Genomic DNA, 21213 nt, shown 5'->3' on the forward strand with positions numbered 1-21213 from the left:
ATTTCAAAATGACAACAAGCAAAGCTTCCGCAATGAAAGTATTTTCCAAAATTAATCACTTTTCCTAAAAATGACTTAATCAAATCGGTTTCCTAGAAATATACATGACGTTAATGTGTGGCAATGGCGGTGTGCATGTCTAGGATTGGATCCGAAGGTAACTTGGTACTTAAGTAGTCCGATAGACTCACCTCCTCTTTTCCGGTTTCCTACCTGGTGCACAGCTTCCATTCACTTTAACCTATAATGAAATTATCTTTTAAAACACTAAGTAGGTTTTTCTGGATCAACAATATAAAATATTTTGAACGCTTCGATGTGGCATGTCGGATCCGGCCATAACGTCTGAGCCGGGTTTGGGGTGTTACAAGCTTAGCAATACTTGACTCAAACTTCATATTTTTATATTATTAAATTACATTATTACCCTTGATATATATTATTAACTCTAAGCTTAATTATTAAGTGCAAAATTTGGTAAACAAGCTTGATCGAACTCGGGCTCGAGTAGCTTGATTACATCTCGAGCCGAGCTTAAGCTTAAAATAGATGTTCGATTTAGTTCAAACCAAGTATCGAGCTTTGAATTTCGAGTTGAGCTCGAGTTTGACAATGTTCAGGCTTGGCTCGATTACACCCCTAGTTACTCATATTCTCTCCCCAACCCTTAAATACGAGGATAAAATGCTCTGAGCCCGCTTGAATTTATATCCTTCTAGATTCACAACAATGCCGATACCAACCAAATTAAAATTCAATAGTCCTCCTGCATTGGCAACAATGCCAATACCAATAATTACCCATAACCCCTTCCTAATCCTTAAATAGGAAAATAAAATGCAACTAAGCACGCTTAAACCCACGTTCTATTGTACATACAACAATTTCAATGTCAATTAAGTTAAGACTCAATTTTCCTCATGCATTGTCAACAATGATTATGTCAATCAAGTTGGGACTTAATCGGAAAAATAATATATTAAGCTTAAATATATATTTTTTGGCACAACGATGGTTTGAACACAAGCTATTTAACTAATAGGCTATAACTTGAAGCTCTAATGTTATTAATAGATTGTACAATCATGATCACATGAAATTTCAATTAATCATGGTTAACAAAAAATAAATTTAAAAATCTCAACAAAATGTTCAAATTTTCTTTTAAATCTATATTATAAAAATAGGCTAAAATCATAATTAAGCATTCAAAGCTCTTTCCTCCCTTTTGATTTGAATTTTGATATGTTTTTCTCCTTTAGACCCTTAAATTTTATAAATCTTACTTAGTAAATGGTAAAATTTTTATATTGACTCTTACAAAATTTCAAATATAAAATTTTTAAGTTCTTATACTCAAATCTGAATCTGATATGTTATTTAAAAGAACCAATTATTGTTTTTTAAGTATAGAATGAAATTAGAAATTGGGAAATGAAATTACATCAACCATTATTTCTTATATTATCCATATACCATATATTCATAAATATTTTGTCTGTTCTAACACAGTTGGGCTGTTTCCACGCCACACAGATAAAAATTCAAACCTAAAACCCTACCAGTTTCCAACTAAAACACAAAAACATAAACATCATCGTTACAAAACAAAACAAAAAACATATAACCCTAAAAGTCTGTCTCAAAATCCATTGTCTAATCATATTCATCATCAGTGCCCACACCCCAAGACACAAGCAATAAACTAATTTAAAAGGCTCCTTTGTTTTTCGCTTCATTATCTCTTTTAGCAGCCATGGAATCAATAACAATGCCAGAAACAGAGACCCCATCATCTTCAACAGGTTCTTTACTTATTCGAGCTCCTTTAACTCTTGATTCTGATTCTGAATATGAACTTGAAACTGCAAGTACTGTTGGGGGGAGTAGTTTCAATAGTTATGAGAATAACAGTGAGTTAGGGGGTTCTGAAGAGGGTTTTTTGAGTGGTAATGAGGAGTTCGAGACTGGTTCAGAGAAGGATAGGCCTTTAGATGGAGACCCAGATGAGGGAATTGAATTGGGTGGTGAAAATAATGGTGGGGTTAGTGAAAGGTACAAAATTTATGTGGCTAACAAAGATGATGATGATTTGGATAGCTTGGAGAATTCAATGGCGGATGAGGAAGAGAGTGGTGGTGTTGATGTTCCTGTTGCTCAGGTGTCAATGGATGATGAAATGTTTGATGAAATCCCTAGTGATGAAGATGCTGGGTTTTCTGGGGTGGTTAAGGTTCCTGGTAGTGTTGAAAGTTCACCTAGAGTGAACATGGCTACGGGGGTTGAAGGTGAAGAAGATGAAGATGAAGAACAGCCATTGGTTAATTCAGAGGTTGAGAATGGTGGTTTGGAAGATTTTGTAGGTGAAGATAAGGGGCTTAATTTAGAAGAGAGCCAAAAAGATGATGAGGATGGTGAGCCTTCTGTTGATAAAAGCATTCCAACGGAAACTCCGGGTGAGGAGAGGGTCGAATTGGTGCACAGAAACAGTGATGAGATAGAAGAGAATGGTTCGGTTACGGTTAGTGATTCTCAACCTGTGGTGGAAGCCAGTGACGAGGTTGTTGTGTCTGATATGAAAGAATCAAGTGATACCGACTCGGTTGAAGTCTTGGCTCCTATGTCGATTGTAGACCACGATGTTCAACCAGGAGTAGAAGATATAGCTAAGGGTGTTGGTGAGAAAGGTTTCCTTTCAGATGACGATCTTGTGCAACTGATTTTCGGAAGCTCTGAAATGACCGAACAAGTAGCGAATGAGGTAGATTCAGAGGCTCGGTTAGAGACGGTGAGTCAACAGATTGTCGTGGATTCAGATGAAGAAGAGGAAGCTGAGAGTGAATATGAAGAAGCAAAAGAGCTACTCAATTCTGCTACATTGGCTGCTCTTTTGAAAGCTGCAGCAGGTGCTGAATCAGGTGGTGTTGGCCTCACAATCACTTCCCCAGATGGCTCTAAGGTATTCCCTCTCGATGGGTCTGCTCATTCGAGTTCCTTGTTGCAATCTTCGAAAGTTATTCCACCATCGAATGTGGTTGACAATGCGTCGAAGGGAAATATAAGTCATGAAGATAAGCAGAGATTTGAAAAGTTGCAACGACTAAGAGTGAAGTTCTTGAGACTTGTACAGAGACTAGGTCATTCTCATGCTGATCCAATGGTGGCGCAGGTGCTGTACCGACTGGCCATTGCCGCAGGTAGTCTTTTCAGTCGAGAATTCACCTTTGAATCAGCCAAGAGAGCTGCAACGCAGCTTGAAGCAGAAGGCAAAGATGACTTGGACTTTTCTTTGAACATTGTGGTTCTTGGCAAAACTGGAGTGGGAAAGAGTGCAAGCATTAATTCCATTTTGTGCGAGCAAAAATTGAGAATAGATGCTTTTGAACCGGCCACAACCTCTGTGAAGGAGATTGTTGGAACAGTTTATGGAGTCAAGATGAGAATCTTGGATACACCTGGTCTTCAATCTCCCGTGATGGACGAAGGTACTAATTGCAAAGTATTAGCATCGATAAAGAGGTTCATAAGGAAGTTCCCACCTGATGTTGTTCTTTATGTTGATCGTTTAGACGCGCATGACAAAGATCTTACTGATTTTCTATTATTGAAGTCCCTCACGGATTCTCTCGGTTCATCAATATGGCAAAATGCCATTGTGACTCTTACTCATGCTGCATCTGCTTCCCCAGAGGGGCCGATGGGGGAACCCCTAAGTTTTGAGGTCTTTGTTGCTCAAAGGTCTCATGTGATTCATCGAGCTATCAGCCAAGCAGTTGGCGATCTGCGTCTAATGAATCCGAGTATGATGCATCCCGTGGCTCTCGTTGAGAACCATCCATCATGTCCTAGAGACGGAAATGGAGAAATTTTGCTTCCGAATGGGCAAAGTTGGATGTCACAGTTGCTACTCTTGTGCTATTCAGTGAAGATCTTATCTGAAGCAAGTTCATTGTCGAAACCACGAGAACAATTTGATCACCAGAAGCTTTTTGGCTTCCGACTTCGTTCCCCACCTCTAGCTTACTTGCTGTCTTCTTTGTTGCAATCCCGATCTCACTTCAAACTACCTAACAATGAAGGCAGTGAGGATGTTGACTTGGATACTGAGTTGGGAGGCTGGACATATTCTGATGAAGAAGATAATGATGAATATGACCAGCTTCCACCATTCAAGCCTCTGAAGAGATCTGAGGTTGATAAACTTAGCAAAGAAGAGAGAAAAGCTTACTATGAGGAGTATGATTATCGTGTTAAGCTACTGCAAAAGAAACAATGGAGAGAGGAGGTAAAAAGCATGAGGGAAATCAAGAAGAAAGGGAAAGATGGTGATGATAATAATGGTTATATCGGAGATGATGGAAATGCGGAAGAAGGCGATCCAGCTACTATACCACTCCCTTTGCCTGACATGGTCCTCCCTCCTTCGTTCAATGGAGACAACCCTACTTATCGGTACCGATTTCTGGATTCTGCTTCACAGCTTCTCAGTAGGCCTGTTTTGGACTCACAGCCTTGGGATCATGATATCGGATATGATGGTGTTAGCCTCGAAAGAAGTCTTGCTATAGCGGGTTATTATCCGGGGGCATTTGCTGTTCAAATCACAAAGGATAAAAGAGAATTCAACATCCATTTGGAATCTTCAGTCTGTACTAAACATGGAGAGAATGTATCTACCATGGCAGGACTCGACGTCCAAACTGTCGGAAAACAGCTTGCTTACATCTTCAGGGGCGAAACGAAATTTAGAAATTTTGAAATAAACCGAACTACTGCTGGTTTATTGGTTACTTTCCTAGGAGAAAATGTGGCTACCGGACTCAAGATTGAAGATCAGATTGCAGTAAGCAAACGCTTGCTTTTGGCTGGAACTGCTGGGGCTATGAGATGCCACGGTGATACAGCATATGGAGCTAACATCGAATTCCGGCTAAAGGATAAGGACTTTCCTGTTGAGCAAAACCAGACCACATTCGGACTGTCTTTGGTGAAATGGAGGCGAGACCTGGGTCTAATGGCCAACTTGCAGTCTCAATTCTCTATCGGACATAGGTCTTCAATGGCTGTTCGTGTCGGATTGAACAACAAGCAGAACGGACAAATCAATATCAAAACAAGCAGTTCAGATCAATTACATATAGCACTAGTTTCTTTTCTTCCAATTGCAGCCTCCATTTTTAGAATGGTCTATCCCGGCTCTGATTCTAAAATTTCTGCATATTAGCATTTTCATAATAGGGGTTCTTCCACTCTGAACTTCAATGGTGCTAAATTTTGCTTAGTATTTAGTAGTTTTAATTTGTTTTAGCAACTTGGCAGGGTGTTCTTAATTTGTTTATCTAGCCGAGTTCAGGCTCAAGCTTTTAAGGTTTGAATTCTAATAAGATAAAGTTCGAATTCCTCGAAACTGTCTAAAAAATGAACATTATTTGATTATTAAACTGATTAAATTAAAGATAAAAGTCATACAAGAAAGATCCCAAATAGCCACTCAATAATAATGAATAATGTTGATACTACTTTACAAGGATCGAAAGCAAAATTTTATGTTAGAATCATTGTTTTGTCTCTGAAATTCAAATCACTTACTGGAGCAGAGCTCCCGAATTTTCTAATGGCTGCTGCAGCAACTTGGGTTCCTCTAAGTCATCGGTGTGGATTGGTATGTCCTGTTAAAACACAAACTGATAATTACCATTTGATTTGTTTCTGAATAGCAATGTTCAAGATGGCATGTGACGATAATAAGCAGATACCTGAGGCTGCAGTAGCTGAAGCGGTTGTTGGTCTTGTGCCGTTGTGTAGGGTTGAGGCTGTGACATTCTGTAATAAGGTTCCTTGAGATGGAGTTTGCATGATGAGGACTGAATAATTCCTCCTTGTTCGGCCCCGGGACCCCACATTTTAGCTATAAGAATGGGTTCATTTCCACGTTAGAAACACAACCACAAATTAGAAACATGAAAACAAACTCAAAACCAACCTGACAATGTTAGATTTATGGTATAACTTTGAGCGTTATGGGCAACCATGTGAAGTTGGCCGGTAATTTCTTGCCCAGTCATTACATAAATTGGCTGAGAAAGAACACATCGTATCTGGTACCAGTGGGTTGTAGGAGCACCAGGGGCGGTTGTAAGCCATCTTTGCACGGTGCTGTCAGTAAAGCATTTCAATGGCGGTAAGATTGAATGTAAACAAAAAAACCGATGAAAATGCAAAAATTTGAAAATATTTACCTTCCATTAAACAGGACATCAAACCAACAGGCCAATCCATGCACTCTAGTCCCAACAGATGCTACAAATTTCAATGGAATATCTATTTCATACAAGTCCTCTTCCTGCCAAAAAAACGAAACAAAACTTTGATTCAAGGAATATGCCACGAAATTTACTAGAAGAGAGAGGCACGAGTCAATGGCTTGCTAATACCTTTGCTTCATTGAAGTCAATTACATGGGACATTGGAGGAGACACCAATAATCTAGGATCAAAAGCATCTACCACAGGCTGATATGAAAGCAAAAGGCATTTCATTACAATTTGGTCAAAACAGAATGCAACATCAATGAGTAACCAAAAAAAAAAATCAAAAGAAGACCAATATGAAAACTGCCGAAGATATTTTATAGACAAGTATTGAGACAAAAACCAATGTAAACATTGCATTCTACTGACGGTTCTCTGGAAGTGTCACATTTTCAGTCTACAGATGCATGTGATAGTGCATAAAACAAACCTGAGAGAAGTATCCCTGGAATGCAGACCCGTGTAACGCTGTGAGATCTACACCGTAATAGTTTTGTTGCTGCCAAAAAAGAGTCTGCAAGTTTTTCAGGGTTAGTGGGGAGGAACAGAAAAACGTAGATATAATACAAAATTAAACGGAATGGTATGGGAAAATTGACGGCAAATATAAGAATGCAGAACGGATTTGGAACACCATAAGTTGCATGTTTTATAAAATACATAGGAATATATTAAAGATGCAGGGTAAAAGTACCATGGAGGGGTCTATATTAGAAGTCAGATTGTGTTTTACCCTTTTACTCAAAAAATGGGCAAATTAGTCCCTATACATTATATCAAAGAGCAAATTAGTCTTTTTTTGTTAAAATCTTCATCCATTTCTACCATTAAAAACCAACATAGATGACAAAATAACCAGGCAGTTACCTCATTCAAACGTACATGAGCCAGTTTTTAACAATAGATATGGATGAAATTTTCAATAGAAAGACCAATTTGCTCTTTGATTTAATGTACAAGGACTAATTTGTCCACTCTTTGAGTAGAGAGACAAAATGCAATCCAACTCCTCGTACAAGGGTCTCCATGGTACTTTTACCAAGATGCAGATATCGCTTCAATAAGACATCGTCAAATACATACCTTATTTGCAATTTCAACAAATAAATATTCATCACTAAAAGGGGCCATATGTATCCTACAAGATTAAGATAGCATGAGACTAACCCGAGGATATAGCCCTTAAGCATTTTACAGCTTGATGATCAAAACACAAATCAACAAAATTAACAAAATCCATAAGGCAAAAAAAACTAATAAAGTGAAAGTCCTAAAACCATAGGGATATTATTATCCACGGATAAAAGAACATTTTCCCGATTACTTGGGAAACAAAAAAGATTCAAAGGAGTGACTTTTACCTTCCTACTGAAGGAAACATTTTCCCTTTAGGCACAAGAAACCGATCTCTTGCAATTATGTAGGATTCCAACATTCTCTCATTAACTAATAAGGTGCCTGCAAGTGAAAAAAAAAATATAATCAAAGAATCTTTGCATCAATGAAAACCAAGTAGCTTCAAAGCCTTGCACATTAACATACCCATTGGTTCAGAGATCAGAATATCTGCTTTCTCAGGCAATTTGACTTCCTCAACTTTACCTTTGATTACCTATAATTCACATGTCATTTTATAACCGAACAAATAAGAGAACAGATCAGTAAGGAGATAACAGAACATAGTGATAACGTGACAGGACAAACACATACAGTAATCCGCTGCCCTAATGAGGGGTTCCCAGCAATAAGTTTGCGAGCATATTCTGCCATTTCAGAAGCTTCAACAGCATAAACATGCTTTGCACCAGCCTAACAGGGAAAAAGACAAAGAATTTGGGCATCAATCTACAAATCACAGGAGAAGTAATAGCAAATATGCTGTCAAAAATCAAAACAGACCAAATGGTTAAGAATACCTGTGCAGCAAATAACGATAAAATACCACTACCGGCACCAACGTCAACCACCACCCTACCCGTAAAATCTGCACGGTTCTCAATTACAGCAGCATAATAGGTTCCTAGAGAAAAAAAAAGTTAAATAATAATCAAAGGAATACAAATTGTAAGTGAATCTGTAACATAAAATCAAAGGAAATAATGAAATGCAGCTCCGTGATATAACCTGTCCTCACATAATCCTGTAACATATTTTGCTGATGTAGCAACTGTCCGTAATAATGGAAATACATTTTAGCAGAAGATGGTTCGATTTTATTATCAAACTTGCTCTTAACATCAGAAATGGCTCCGTTTGGTAAATGCATTCCTGTATCATGATGAAAAGAGAATAAGGATCAAACGAAAGCCTATACAGCAATCAATTTTTCAGCATGATCCGTTTCAAAAATTAGAACCTTGAGTAACATCTTCATTCTGCCATTGCTCAAATGCAGAATGGAAGTCCCTGCTCTCTTCCTCATTTCTAAACAGGACTGTTACTCCCCGTGCAAATGATTTCTGATTCAAAAGAAATACATAAATAAACATACATATATACATATGTACACACACACAAACATATATACATGCGAAATCCCAAATGCAAAAATCCAGCAATAAGCAGAAAGAAGCAGCTTCATGTAGCCAGTAACCAGCATTTCACCAAGAACCCCAAAAACAGTATAAAAAGTGCAAGAAATTAAAATAATGAAATCATAAGCATTATTTCTATTGATTTCAATTTTTCATAAATACAATGCAACAGTTGAAATGATAATTAATACCTCTTTGTTACTATCAGAACTTCCTGAAATGCAAAGCGATTTAAGAGGTCCCAACTTGAAGAGCTGAAAAAACAATAAAAAAAGATGAACCTCAACCATACTACACACCACTTCAATGCCAAAGCAAAACAAGAGGAATCTACCCAATATTTATTACCCCTTTCTTTACCTTAGCAGTGGCTTTCCATTTTCATTTTTTTCGTCAAGAACCAAACAACCCTCTATTTCTTACCTGAGCGGTTCCAAGATTGACGTTGAAGCCATCGATAAATCCTGAATCTTGGCGAAATCGAAGCTCCGCTACTCCACTATCAGCACTGAACCGAGCAATCACTGGCGTAGACGGAGGAGGAACCGATGGAGAAGACAGTTCAGAAACTGCCACTAAAGTGAACTCCAAGTGTTTGTGTTTTTGCCCAGCTAAAACCTCCATTATTATTATTGTTATTAATGTACAAAAACAAAGAAAGAGAAATAGAAACCTGCCAAAATATAATCCAAATTAGGGTTTTTGTCAAATAAAGGAAAAAAATTTAGAGAGAGAGATAGAGAGCCGCCACCTAGTGAGAGAGAGAACAAAAACAGTAGCTTTAAGCTGATTTATTGAGACAGAACAAAAGCTGCTTTAAGGGTTAATTTTGTGAGAAGTCCCTGTATTATAGTATAAATTTTAAATTGGTCTAAAATTTCAAAAAGTTTTAATTGAGTTCTCAGAGTACCAGTATTATATTAATCAAGCCTTTTTGACAGTCTAGTTATTAAATAACACAAAATGTAAATATTGAGGTTTAGATTTTCTAGAATGAAGATTAAATTAACACAATATATAAATGTTAAGGGTTAAAATTACTATTATATCAATTTTAAAAATTACCCTATTGGTGATTAATAAAGACAAAATTAAATAATCAAGTAATTATTTTATAATTTTTCATAGTTAAATAACCAAAAATAAAATTTATTAATAGTTTAATATCTATTAATAATGTTGACCCTGATTTTTAATGTCACCATCTATTTTTTTTACACCTCATATCCAAGTGGCACATCAATTGCACACTTGTTTAAATTTTGATTAATGTAAACATAATTCAAGTTTTCATTTAAAGTTCAATTTGTCCCCTCAAAATTTAACATTTGCTAAAGATTAAATCGGTAAAAGCACTTAATTGATGTAATATTATATTTTGGTATTAAATTATAACATTATAATATTGGTATATTTAAAATTTGGGCCCTACTTCAGTGATGTTGAGTGCAATTAACCCTCCTTTTCTAATTTAATGGTGGATTCTAATTTGTTGAGTGCAATTAACTCTCTTTTGCTTTAAATTGGGTTTTGGAAGTGATGTTTCAGTAATAAAAATTTTAGGGTTAATTCTATTAGATATTGTAAAAAATGGTTGGTCTTTAAATCATAAAATATTTTAATTAAAATTTTAAAGTACTAGTTTCACACCAAAGAAATCCTTTCTTAATTTAAAGAATTAAAAGTCCACTCAAATCTAACATAGAATATATCTAAAATACAAAAACAGTTTAAACCTAACATGTTAAAAAATAACCCAACTATTAGTACATTTTTTTATTGCACCCAATTATGAAAATTTACAAAATAATCATTTAACTATTCAGTTTTATTATTTTTACACCAATTAACGACAAATTTTAAAATTGGCATGATAAAAACTTTAACTCTCAATATTTATAAATTATATCATTTTAATCCTAATTCTAAAATAAATTAATTCTCAATATTTACAAATCATATAATTTTATCTCTAACTAAAACAAATACTATTAAGGAAAACAAGTTTTTTTTTTAATAATTCAAAGAAGTTTACACGTTAAATGATCAAATCTTTACAAATAATTAAAAGCAAGAACTTGTTTTCCTGGTCTAACAAATGAATAACTTTGATCAATCCACCATTATAATCACAAAATATAAACCTTATTTCATGAATTTGAAAGATTTTTTTTTATATTGTGTTATTCGTTTCATTTCGTATTAGTACAGTTTGACCTTAATACCTTGACTTGAAATGCCTTGATGAACCACAAACAATAAATAAAATCCCGATGGCGCTACATTCCCAGACCGCGGCATTGTTGCTTCAACATTGTACATCGAGTTACCCACTTCCGTCACTTTATCATTCCCAAGAATAAGCAACCTTTGATTCATGGAGAACGAATGCGTGTTGAAAGCTGGTGCAAACATTGTTACCGACATCGAGCTTTCATCCACTTTGTTGCTGTTAATCGCCACTTGGATCATATATTTCTTATGGTATCGGATCCCCGACATTGACTTAGGAGTAATGATGGTCGGTCGTAGGTTGGCAAATTTAGCATCCAAATACACCGATAAGAATGCCTCTAAGCTCAGTTCGGTCAGGAAAGGTACACCTATGAAGTTGTAAAACGCGTGGGGATTGCTTCCGCCAACTAAAACTCTTCCGTCACGAAGTAACGCAGCCGTGGAATGGTACATACGAGGGATGATGGTTGGATTTTGAACCTCGAATCGTGAGCGGATATTGTTATCAGGTCGATACAAGACTAGACTCAAAACTGGGTCCTGACCTTGTTCCCATCCCGCCGTCCCGGAACTAGCGCCGTTGATAAGCAAGACGTTGCCATTTGGAAGCAATATCATGTCACCCATGACTCTAGCTAAAGGCATCTCCATGACCCATTCCGGATTCAGATCGATTATTTTAATCCGAGCACAGGTATCCAAGGCAGCCATGAAAATACCTTTTAAAGATTGAAGGTAGGATCCTTTAGAAGCACCACCACATACTAGAACTTCAGCTTCAATGGCTGCAGCTTTCAAGTTCTTCAATGGAAGCAAAACGGCCGAACCAGTGCTCGGATAGCTTTGAGGTTCACCGCCAAAGATCATTGGATACTTTTTGACAACAATGTTGTTCACATAATCGAACAAAATAGCTCGATTGTTGGCGAAAATAAACAAGTTTCCATCAATGTTGAGGAAAACAAATGGGTAAAGATTGTTCTCGATTCCTTTGTCGCTAGTTTCCGACAAGAAAGGTAAGTTGGTCTTATTAGCGACGATGTTTTTAGGGATGAACTCATAGTTAAACTGTCCTCGACCGCCTACGATGATTTGTCTCCCATCAGCAAGATATGGTTACTTGCATACCATCTTTTGACCATCAATCCGTTGGGTATTTCATTCCAATTGCACGTCCTGCATGGGCTAAAAACCCTAACCCGACGTTCGCTGTAGTTGAAACCGCCAGTTTGGAACAAGTTACCATCGGGCATGATGGCGCCCGAAGAGCACCAAACATCGGTTTGGACTGTGAGAGCCAGAAATTTATTGGCAAAAACATCATACTCAACCGAATGAGCTGTGCAGTTCACTTGGAGCACTGTGTCGGTCGGGTCATTAAGACATTTCCCATTAGGTAAAGACAGATTCGACGGTCCAAAATCGGTTCTGTGGAACATAATCACATGATCGTTCTTAAGGAGCTGCATGTGAATGGCGGAGATTCCAATACTTTTTTGCAGGAGCTGCCAATTGTCGTCGGCAGCGAAAATGAGAGTACGGTGGTGGGGTAGTAATCCAAAAAGAAGTTGAAGAAGAAGAAGAGTAGAGAACATGAATGAAGGAGCTGCCATTTTTTCTTTGATGGGTATTGAATTGTATTACTTTGGCTGATGATGAAATGTGTTTCAATTTTGTCATATATAGTGCTTTGTGAAGGAGGGCAACTTCTTTTTTAAATTTAATTGAAGTTTTTATGTTTAACATTATGAAATGATTATATTCTTTTCATATAAGTTACATAAAAAATTATAAGCAATCATTTTGATTAACATTTTATTTATTTTTTGGGTTATTAAATTAAATTATCATAATCTTTGGTTGTACATTGTTTATCATGATTATTTGATGCAGTGAACAAATTCAAAATCTTGAGATCATTGCATAATTCATACTATATTATATTATAATGTAATTTATTTATAAAATAAAACCATGACACTTATTGTATAGCCCAAATTATGCCCGGCCCAAAACCAAACTCTAGACCCAATTACAAAGCCCAAATCAGCCCACAACCTTAACTAATTTTCAGCCAAAAAGGAAAACCCTAGCCACCAAAGTCTGTCACCACCCACACCTCCACTTGCTCCACTTGCACTGCCTCCATCCCATCATCCCATCACCTGCAAAACAAATAGAGAGCAGAAACACGCAAAGCAAAAAAGGGGAAACAAGCAGAAGGCAGAGAAATCATGTAATCGACTATAAAGTCGAAAGAGAAAATAATAAAAATAGGGGATTTATATTTTCAAAAGGGGGGAACCGATTGTATTTTTAAGGGGAATTTGTTTCAAGAAATCGATTCGGATACAAATAATAAAAGGAGACAGTTGAAGAAGGGATCAAAAGGGGCTAAGGTCTTTTGATAATCTTATTTTTTCTTTCAAAAACTGTTATTCCTCTTTTTTTTTCTCTTTTTTTTTCTATTTTACGAAGTTATTTACATACATATATAAGAATGCAATAAAAAAGAGGAAAAGGAAAGTACCTGGAGTGTTCGGCCACCGTCCATGGCGGAGGAGTAGCAGTCGAGGCGACAGCGCAACAAATGGGTTTCTTTTGAAACCCTAGCAGAGAATGAAATGGGGAGAATAGGGCTGCTCTCTCTGTTTTTTTGCAAAAGAAAGGAAAAGATAAAAAAAATACGAAATTTTAGATTAAAAAGCAGTGCAAAAACGGTGTCGTTTTGCACCATAGGTACCAGCATTGAAACGGCGTCATTTAAGGCGACCCGTACTTGGGAGATCCGCGTGTTTCCGAATATTGGGTTATTTGCGCGGATAGTCCCTCTTTTTTCTCAGTGCTTGTCAATCTGGTCTTATGTTGATTTTTTCTCTGCTTTTAATTTGACCTCATGCTTTTGTTGACTTTTTAAATAAGGTCCTCCGACCCATTGACATGCTGCGAAGTGAACACGTGTCCAGAGGCTGGGTATTTTACCTATTTAGTCCTCAAACCTTGCGCATATTTTCATTTTTACCCTGTTCTTTTATTTTGTTATAGTATTCACTTCTAATTTCGTTTTTATTCCAATATAACCCCTAGTCAGTTTGATTTTGATCTTTTTATTTTTCTTTATTTATTCATATATTATTTATTTTAAAAGGTATAGTATTTCATTTGTTAAAATATTTTTAAAACTGTTCTATTATTTATTCTAAATCATTTTGTTGTTACCTTTTTTACTTTTTTTCTCACCATTCTATTTATTTTTAATATTATTCATACTGCTATATTTTATTAATGTTACTATATTTGTATTTTATTAGCATCTCATTACTGTCATTTTTACTTAACACTCTTATATATATATGTATATATATATATTATATAATATTAATAGTTTAACATTTTTGTTTTTTATGCGGGTATGTCGTATGTGCATCCTTTTACACTATGCTCCATGTTATACATATATTAATATATATAATATTATGTATATTTGTTCTTTCAAACATTATATATACATTTTTTTATGTACATTACGCCTACGTTTTAACATATATATATACTTATTTTTTTTTAATATATGATGTATGTATTATGTATATACCTTTAAATATTATCATATACCTTTATGTATATATTTATATAATATTAGTAATAGTTGATTCTTATCATTATTATTTTTAATATGTACATACCACGTAAATATTTCAATATTATATTACGTATACATCTTTTATACTACGCACATATATCTGTTAATATCGTACTATTATTATATATATATTTCTTTTATATATCTCTTATAACTTTTATTAATACGTATGTATTTTAATACATATATGTATATACTTATATATCGTTATTATTAGTTTTTTTATTATTATCGTTTCAACAAATATTGTATATATTTTAATCTAGTATTATACGTTTATGTTTCACATATATATGTTCCCCGCTATTTCACAACTATATTACCCTTGTTATAATGTTTAATGCCATATGTATTATTATCATTTTATACTATCATTATTTATATTACTATTATTATTATCGTTTTCATTATCATTGTCATTTTTACCATGCTTTATTTGTTTTTATTTATTTATTTACTTATTTACTTATGTATTCGATCATTTCATTTACCTTATGCTTGTGTTTTATGTTCTTATATCACTAGCCTTGCTTTCATCTTTTTTATGATTGCTTATATCCTTGTCATTGATACTGTCATACGTATTGCATATTAGCATCATGATCTGGTTTTATGTTTCACAATAAGTCACATTATATTTTTCACTCGATACCTTAAAAAATTTCTTTTGTAAAAGTGATATTCCGTATTTGGTAATTCGAGATAATCGTGCCCTAACTTACGGGGTTTCGATTTTTCTCATTTAACCTAAATAACGGAGCACTCTTTTAAATCACAATACTAGTTTTGAAAAATGCTTATTCTCGGAGATACGAGGTGTTGTGCCCTAACTCACCGAGTATGATATTTTGTTACCTCGAAATAAGATTTTTTACAAGTAAAGGCAATATTCAGTGTTTGGAAATTCGAGGAGACGTGCCCTAACTTACGGGGTTTTAATTTTCCTTGTTCACCCTAACTAACCGAATATCCCTCCGAAATACACGATTTTTTAGGTAAAAGACAAACTCATTCTCAAAAGATTGAGATGTTGTGTCCTAACTCACTGGATATGACATTTTGTTGCTTCGAAACGAGAAGGTCTTTAACGTTCGAATGTTTTTTACAAAAAGAAGGATTGTATTTCAAAGTCTTTCAAGTTTTTTTATTTTTCAACACTAAGACACTAATTAATCAACTAGGTACCAATTTTTGGGCGTATCGAGGGTGCTAATCCTTCCTCGTGTGTAATCGACTCCCGAACTCATTTTTTGATTTTCGTAAACTAGAGATTATCGTTTTAGTAAATCTTAACTCTTATTAAAATGATTAATTTGAGGTGATCCGATCACACCTCATCAAAAAGGATTGGTGGCGACTCCCGTTTTTTTGTTTTCATTTTCAAATCCAAGTCGATTCCCGTTTTTCAAAAAAAATGGTTACGATAGCTTGGCGACTCCACTAGGGACCCAAATAAGACAGTCAAGCCACAAGTTGATTAACTTTTGTCTTTTTGTCGAAAATTGAAAATTTGATTTTGATATACGATCCTTTCATTGCATTTCACCCGTTTTTCTTGCGGTTTTCATCATTTTATTCCTATTTTCTTTAATCGCTTCGGTTTTTTTATGCATATATCCTTGCACATTGCATTGCATGACCGCTATGGTCACACCCCTTTAAGTGGAAGTGAGAAACTACTCCTTCGTGAGGTTTTCACCTCCGTGCAAGATAGTGGATCGCTTTTGGGATACATCCGTACCTATGTCTTCGTGAGATTTTCATCTCCGTGCAGCTATAGGGAAATGTATTCCCCTGAACTGAACTCGGTCTGTATGAGCCTATAATGGGTGAAGATCGAGGAATCTGCTGGTTCAGGTACCTTTACTTTAGAACCAAACCTCATGTAGCGAGCCTTAAGAACCCACCCTAGGTAGAGCTACTCTGAACCCCTAGTGGTCACCCGAATTACTTTATTTGTTATTTATTTATCCTGCACTAACGTGTTTTGTTTTTGTTTTATTTATAATTGCATTGCATTTCATCATCATAGGAAGGGGGTGTTGATTCATATTTGATTGCTAAATAGAATAGTTTGTCATAGGAAAATGAGTTTTTTGATAAAGTGGATTATAACACGGTTGTCTAAATATGGTCCAAGTAAACATAATGAAACAAGGCTGATAGTCCGCGAAGACATACAAGACTTTGCTTCATTGCCTGAGAATGCAAGCCGACAAAGATTGTTTGAGAGCAGTCATGGCTTAAAGAAGCTAACAAGTATCGTGGGGATAAGTGAGCAACGAGTTGCAGCCTGGATCAAGCAAAAGGAGTTAATGGAGACATCTTTTAGAAAGTTCACAAGACTTGACCATAAGATCTGGATATGAAGAGGAAAATAGGTGTCTTCACTTGGAATATGAGAGAAAGGCCGTATATGTAGTCCGTTTTATGTAAAAGAATTTGTTTTCTAGAAAAGTTGTTCTAATGAAATTGAATTCAGAATCAATGCCTTCCTTTCTTTTGCATTCATTCATGTATTTGCATTGCATTGCATCATTTGCATTAGACTTCCCCTAAAAGAACCCTAATTAGGTGAAATTATTTCAGTTAGCCTGGGAACCGACAAAGGTCAAACGACTAGGCATCTTTATGGTACACGGAAAAAGATAAAAGATATGGATCAAAGATTGAAAAGACTTAAACAACTTCAAAGAGAGACGCAAGACCTGCTACAAATGCAAATGCAAGAGCAGCTAGCAAAGATCCAACAAGATATAAGGGACCAAATGCTAGAGTCCCAAAGGAATACGATGAATCAATTGTCCCAATTACTGACTAAGGGGTTAGGAAGAGGAAAAAACTCCATGATCAATGCTGGGGAGGACAATGATGAGCCTCTATACCCTCCGGGTTTCACCTCGATAAACGATCAGACATGTCCGCAAGATGTACCTATTGCTATCAGATCACAACATCTGGACGGTACCTCGGCACTCATGAACTACCCGACGGGCTCAGGTTCCAATCCAAGGAACAGTCTAACCAATCATGAAGTTCCTGATCTAGACGAATTGGAAGGAATAGAAAAAGCAAAGGTTGAACTGGCAAGACAACTCGAAGATCGATATAAGTGGTTGGAAGAAAAACTTAGAGTGATGGAAAATGCTGATTACCATCGCGGGGTCGATGCCAAGGATCTGAGTTTGGTCCCTGATCTAGTACTCCCGTCAAAATTTAAGACTCCAGAGTTTGAAAAGTACAATAGGACTAGTTGTCCTGAAGCTCACATCACAATGTTCTGTCGAAAGATGACAGGATATGTTAATAACGACCAATTATTAATTCATTGCTTCCAAGATAGTCTGATCGGGTCAACAACTAAATGGTACAATAAATTAAGTCGTGCTAAAATCAATTCATGGAAAGACTTAACACAGGCTTTCATGAAGTAGTATGGCCACATGACTGACATGGCACCCGACAGAATTACACTACAGAATATGGAAAAGAAACAAGGTGAGAGCTTCAGGCAATATGCCCAAAGATGGAGAAAGGTAGCGACGCAAGTCCAACCACCTCTTCTAGAGAAAGAAACTACATCGCTTTTCATCAACACTCTGAAAGCCCCGTTCATTACCCATATGTTGGGAAGCGCTACCCTGAGCTTCTCAGACATAGTAATGTCCGGTGAGATGATTGAAAACGCAATTAGAAGTGGGGAGATAGATGCAGGAGAAAACGCCAAGAGGTCAACCCCAAATAGAAATGAAAATGAAGTGAATAATATGAGTAAAGGGTACCCCAAATTGGTCAACATAGGCCAGCCGAGGCAAGAATCCAACTCGAGGTCGAATACAGAAAGGCTCCAGTTTACACCAATCTCAATGTCATATAAGGAGTTGTATCAGAATCTCTTTGATGTACATGTAGTGTCACCGTTCTACTCGGAACCAGTGCAACCTTCGTTCCCAAAATAGTATAATGAGAATGTTCAATGCGAGTACCACGCGGGAATAACGGGACACTCAATCAAAAACTGCACTACTTTTAAAAAGTTGGTCGAAAAGTTCGTTGAAATGGGAGTTGTAAAGTTTGACGATTCCTCAGAACCAAATCACTCTGAAAATGCAGTAAATACGATTTGAAAGTGGGGGCAAGAGAGTTGCAATGCCTTGAACAAGTCAAAAGCCTGGAAGGAATATCAGAGAATCTGAATGACATATCCAAAGAGGGAACTGGAGAATAATAGTTTCCAAACCCTTGCGTACTTGGGGATGTTTTGAACAATGGGACTGTAGAAGAAATCCCTGTATTTTTAGAGCTAATCTAGAGTAATATTCGGAACACGCTTGTTGCTTTAAGCCTAGAAGCAATAAAAATCCTTTTGTGAAATAGGCTTGTGTCCTAAGTCTTTATTTCAATAAAATGCATCTTTTTTGAGTAAAAATTCTTTTATTTCATTTCATACTATACAAATAATTGTTCATATATTCTTTTGTTCTTTGGACTTTCTTTCAAATATTCATGTATACTTTATCCATGATCATAGAGTCATTTATTCTTTGGAATCTACCTTCAGCGGGTCTCCAAATATCCATGATATGAGTAACACTGTCATTGGCTTCGAGTCTCCTTTTGAGCAAAATATGGGCTTAAAGGGATCTCAACACTTTGAAGATGACAGAGATGTAGACTAATCTCTGATTTGTTAAGGATGGTAGAGTAAGATGAAAACAGATCCTCTCTTACAAAAAGACAGTGGACAGTAGGCCTAGGACAAGAGAAAGAGGCAAACATCGGAGTCTGCATCACCACAAAGGCAAAGCGAGATGTCATTGAGTCAATTCCAATAATTTAAAGATTTTTTACACAATCGTATCAAGATACACCTGGCTACTAAGACATGAGGATGTTGCAGGGTTTTGAATGACATATGCTGGCCAGACTAATCATGAGATTTGGGTTCTGCTGGTCCACCATAGAAAAGGATTGCATCAGTATGCCGTAAATGCCAAATTTATGGAGAGAAAATTCATGTGCCTCTTCATTCTTTCGATTTTCTCTGTATGGGGCATAGAGGTTATTGGGCCGATCTCGTCGAAGGCTTCCAGCAGGTATCAATTACTTCGCCAAGAGGGTGAAAGTCGCTTCATATGCCAATCATCAAATCTTAAAGAAAGAAGAAGAAGAAGAAGAAGAAGATCATGGAAAGATGACTGAGACTTGTAAAGATCGGCATAAGAAGTCATCATGTACCCTCTATGCTCATCGAACGTCGGCAAGAACCTTAGCTGGGGAAACACATTGCTCATTGGTTTATAGGATAGAATCGGTTTTGAAGATGAGATTTCTTTTCTCCGAGTCTCGTCAGAGCTGAAATTAGATAAGGCAGAATGGATCCAATCCTGATAGGATCAATTGAATTTGAAAAGAGAGGGTCGAAAGCTATCTGTCGAAGTCCAATGCACCGAAAATGACTGATGCGAGCTTACGATGAAGAAGTTTATCCTAGAAAATTCCACGAAGGGAACTTGATGTTAAAGAATATCCCTCCTATACAAAAGGATTTCAGAGGAAAGTGGATGTCAAACTAGGAGGGACTTTATGTAGTAAAAGGCCCATTCTGGAGGAGCGTTGATGGCAAAGATTTGCCCAATCCAGTGAATTCAAATCCAGTCAAGGAATATTCTACCTAAAAGGAAAGAGGCCAAGGTGAAAACCCACAAAGGGTGCCTTAAAAAAAAGGAAATAAAAGAGGAGAGGCCATGGCGAAAACCCGCAAAGGGTGCCTTGAGACCAAAGGGGATTTGAGTTGAAAACCCGAAAAGGGCGACTCAAACTTGGATCAAAATGGGGCATACATTAGTCTTGCTATGCCTGAATTAACAATGAAGAAGTATGCTACGTCTTGGGGCATTGACAATGTACTCCGGATCCTCTAAATACATATTGAGCTCAGAAAGGTCCTCAAAAAGTTGGTACAGAGAAGCTCAAGCTGCGATATCTGGGGCATCTAGCTTCCATTTTGCCCACTTTGAATTTGTTATCTTTGATTCTTTTCAAGATATGTCCGAATAAATTTTCTTCTTATTGCATTGCTATCTTTAATTAACTTATTCATTTTGAGTTAATTTCCTTCTTATTGCATTTGCAATCTTTGATTAATTTATTCATTTCGAGCTATGCTCCCAATCAATTTTCTTCTTGTCCATCGTTTTAATATTTTTCAAGCATTTTGCATTGAAATAACGATTAATGGACCAATAATACTTTCACAAAAGAAGTTCTGCATATTACTTTAGGAGCTTCTAAATAGTACAGGAGCCTAAAACAGGACCATTATTCAGAACTCACCAAGCCTAAGGGTTGAAAATATTTGAGCCCAAATTGAAATCATCTCATTGGGTTTCCTATCAAAGATATTGGTTGAGCAGAAAAATTACATTGGTGTTATAATCCCGGTAAAGAACAAGCAATGGGATTATTCTCGAGAAAATAAAAATGGTAT

General features: G+C 36.3%; 2 protein-coding genes and 1 pseudogene across 2 annotated transcripts; 1 reads left to right on the plus strand and 2 right to left on the minus strand.

The window, feature by feature from the left end:
- The first annotated feature begins 1451 nt into the window (after positions 1 to 1451).
- On the plus strand, positions 1452 to 5407 carry LOC107935149 (translocase of chloroplast 159, chloroplastic). The gene has a single exon (XM_016867705.2). The coding sequence runs from the start codon at positions 1757 to 1759 to the stop codon at positions 5222 to 5224; it is 3468 nt and encodes a 1155-aa protein (XP_016723194.2). The 5' UTR covers positions 1452 to 1756; the 3' UTR covers positions 5225 to 5407.
- Positions 5408 to 5412: 5 nt separating this feature from the next.
- Positions 5413 to 9610, minus strand: LOC107935150 (probable histone-arginine methyltransferase 1.3). The gene is made up of 15 exons (XM_016867706.2): positions 9269 to 9610; positions 9037 to 9099; positions 8668 to 8770; positions 8436 to 8579; positions 8228 to 8331; positions 8022 to 8120; positions 7854 to 7923; positions 7673 to 7769; positions 7395 to 7449; positions 6742 to 6825; positions 6435 to 6512; positions 6240 to 6343; positions 5984 to 6156; positions 5757 to 5908; positions 5413 to 5669 (listed from the first exon to the last, which is right to left on the minus strand). The coding sequence occupies exons 1-15, from the start codon at positions 9467 to 9469 to the stop codon at positions 5586 to 5588; spliced, it is 1611 nt and encodes a 536-aa protein (XP_016723195.2). The 5' UTR covers positions 9470 to 9610; the 3' UTR covers positions 5413 to 5585.
- A 1286-nt stretch (positions 9611 to 10896) lies between these two features.
- On the minus strand, positions 10897 to 14130 carry LOC107935113 (aldehyde oxidase GLOX-like; annotated as a pseudogene).
- Positions 14131 to 21213: the final 7083 nt, after the last annotated feature.

The sequence above is a fragment of the Gossypium hirsutum genome, chromosome A09, assembly GCF_007990345.1.
Source record: "Gossypium hirsutum isolate 1008001.06 chromosome A09, Gossypium_hirsutum_v2.1, whole genome shotgun sequence".
Lineage (NCBI taxonomy): Eukaryota > Viridiplantae > Streptophyta > Magnoliopsida > Malvales > Malvaceae > Gossypium > Gossypium hirsutum.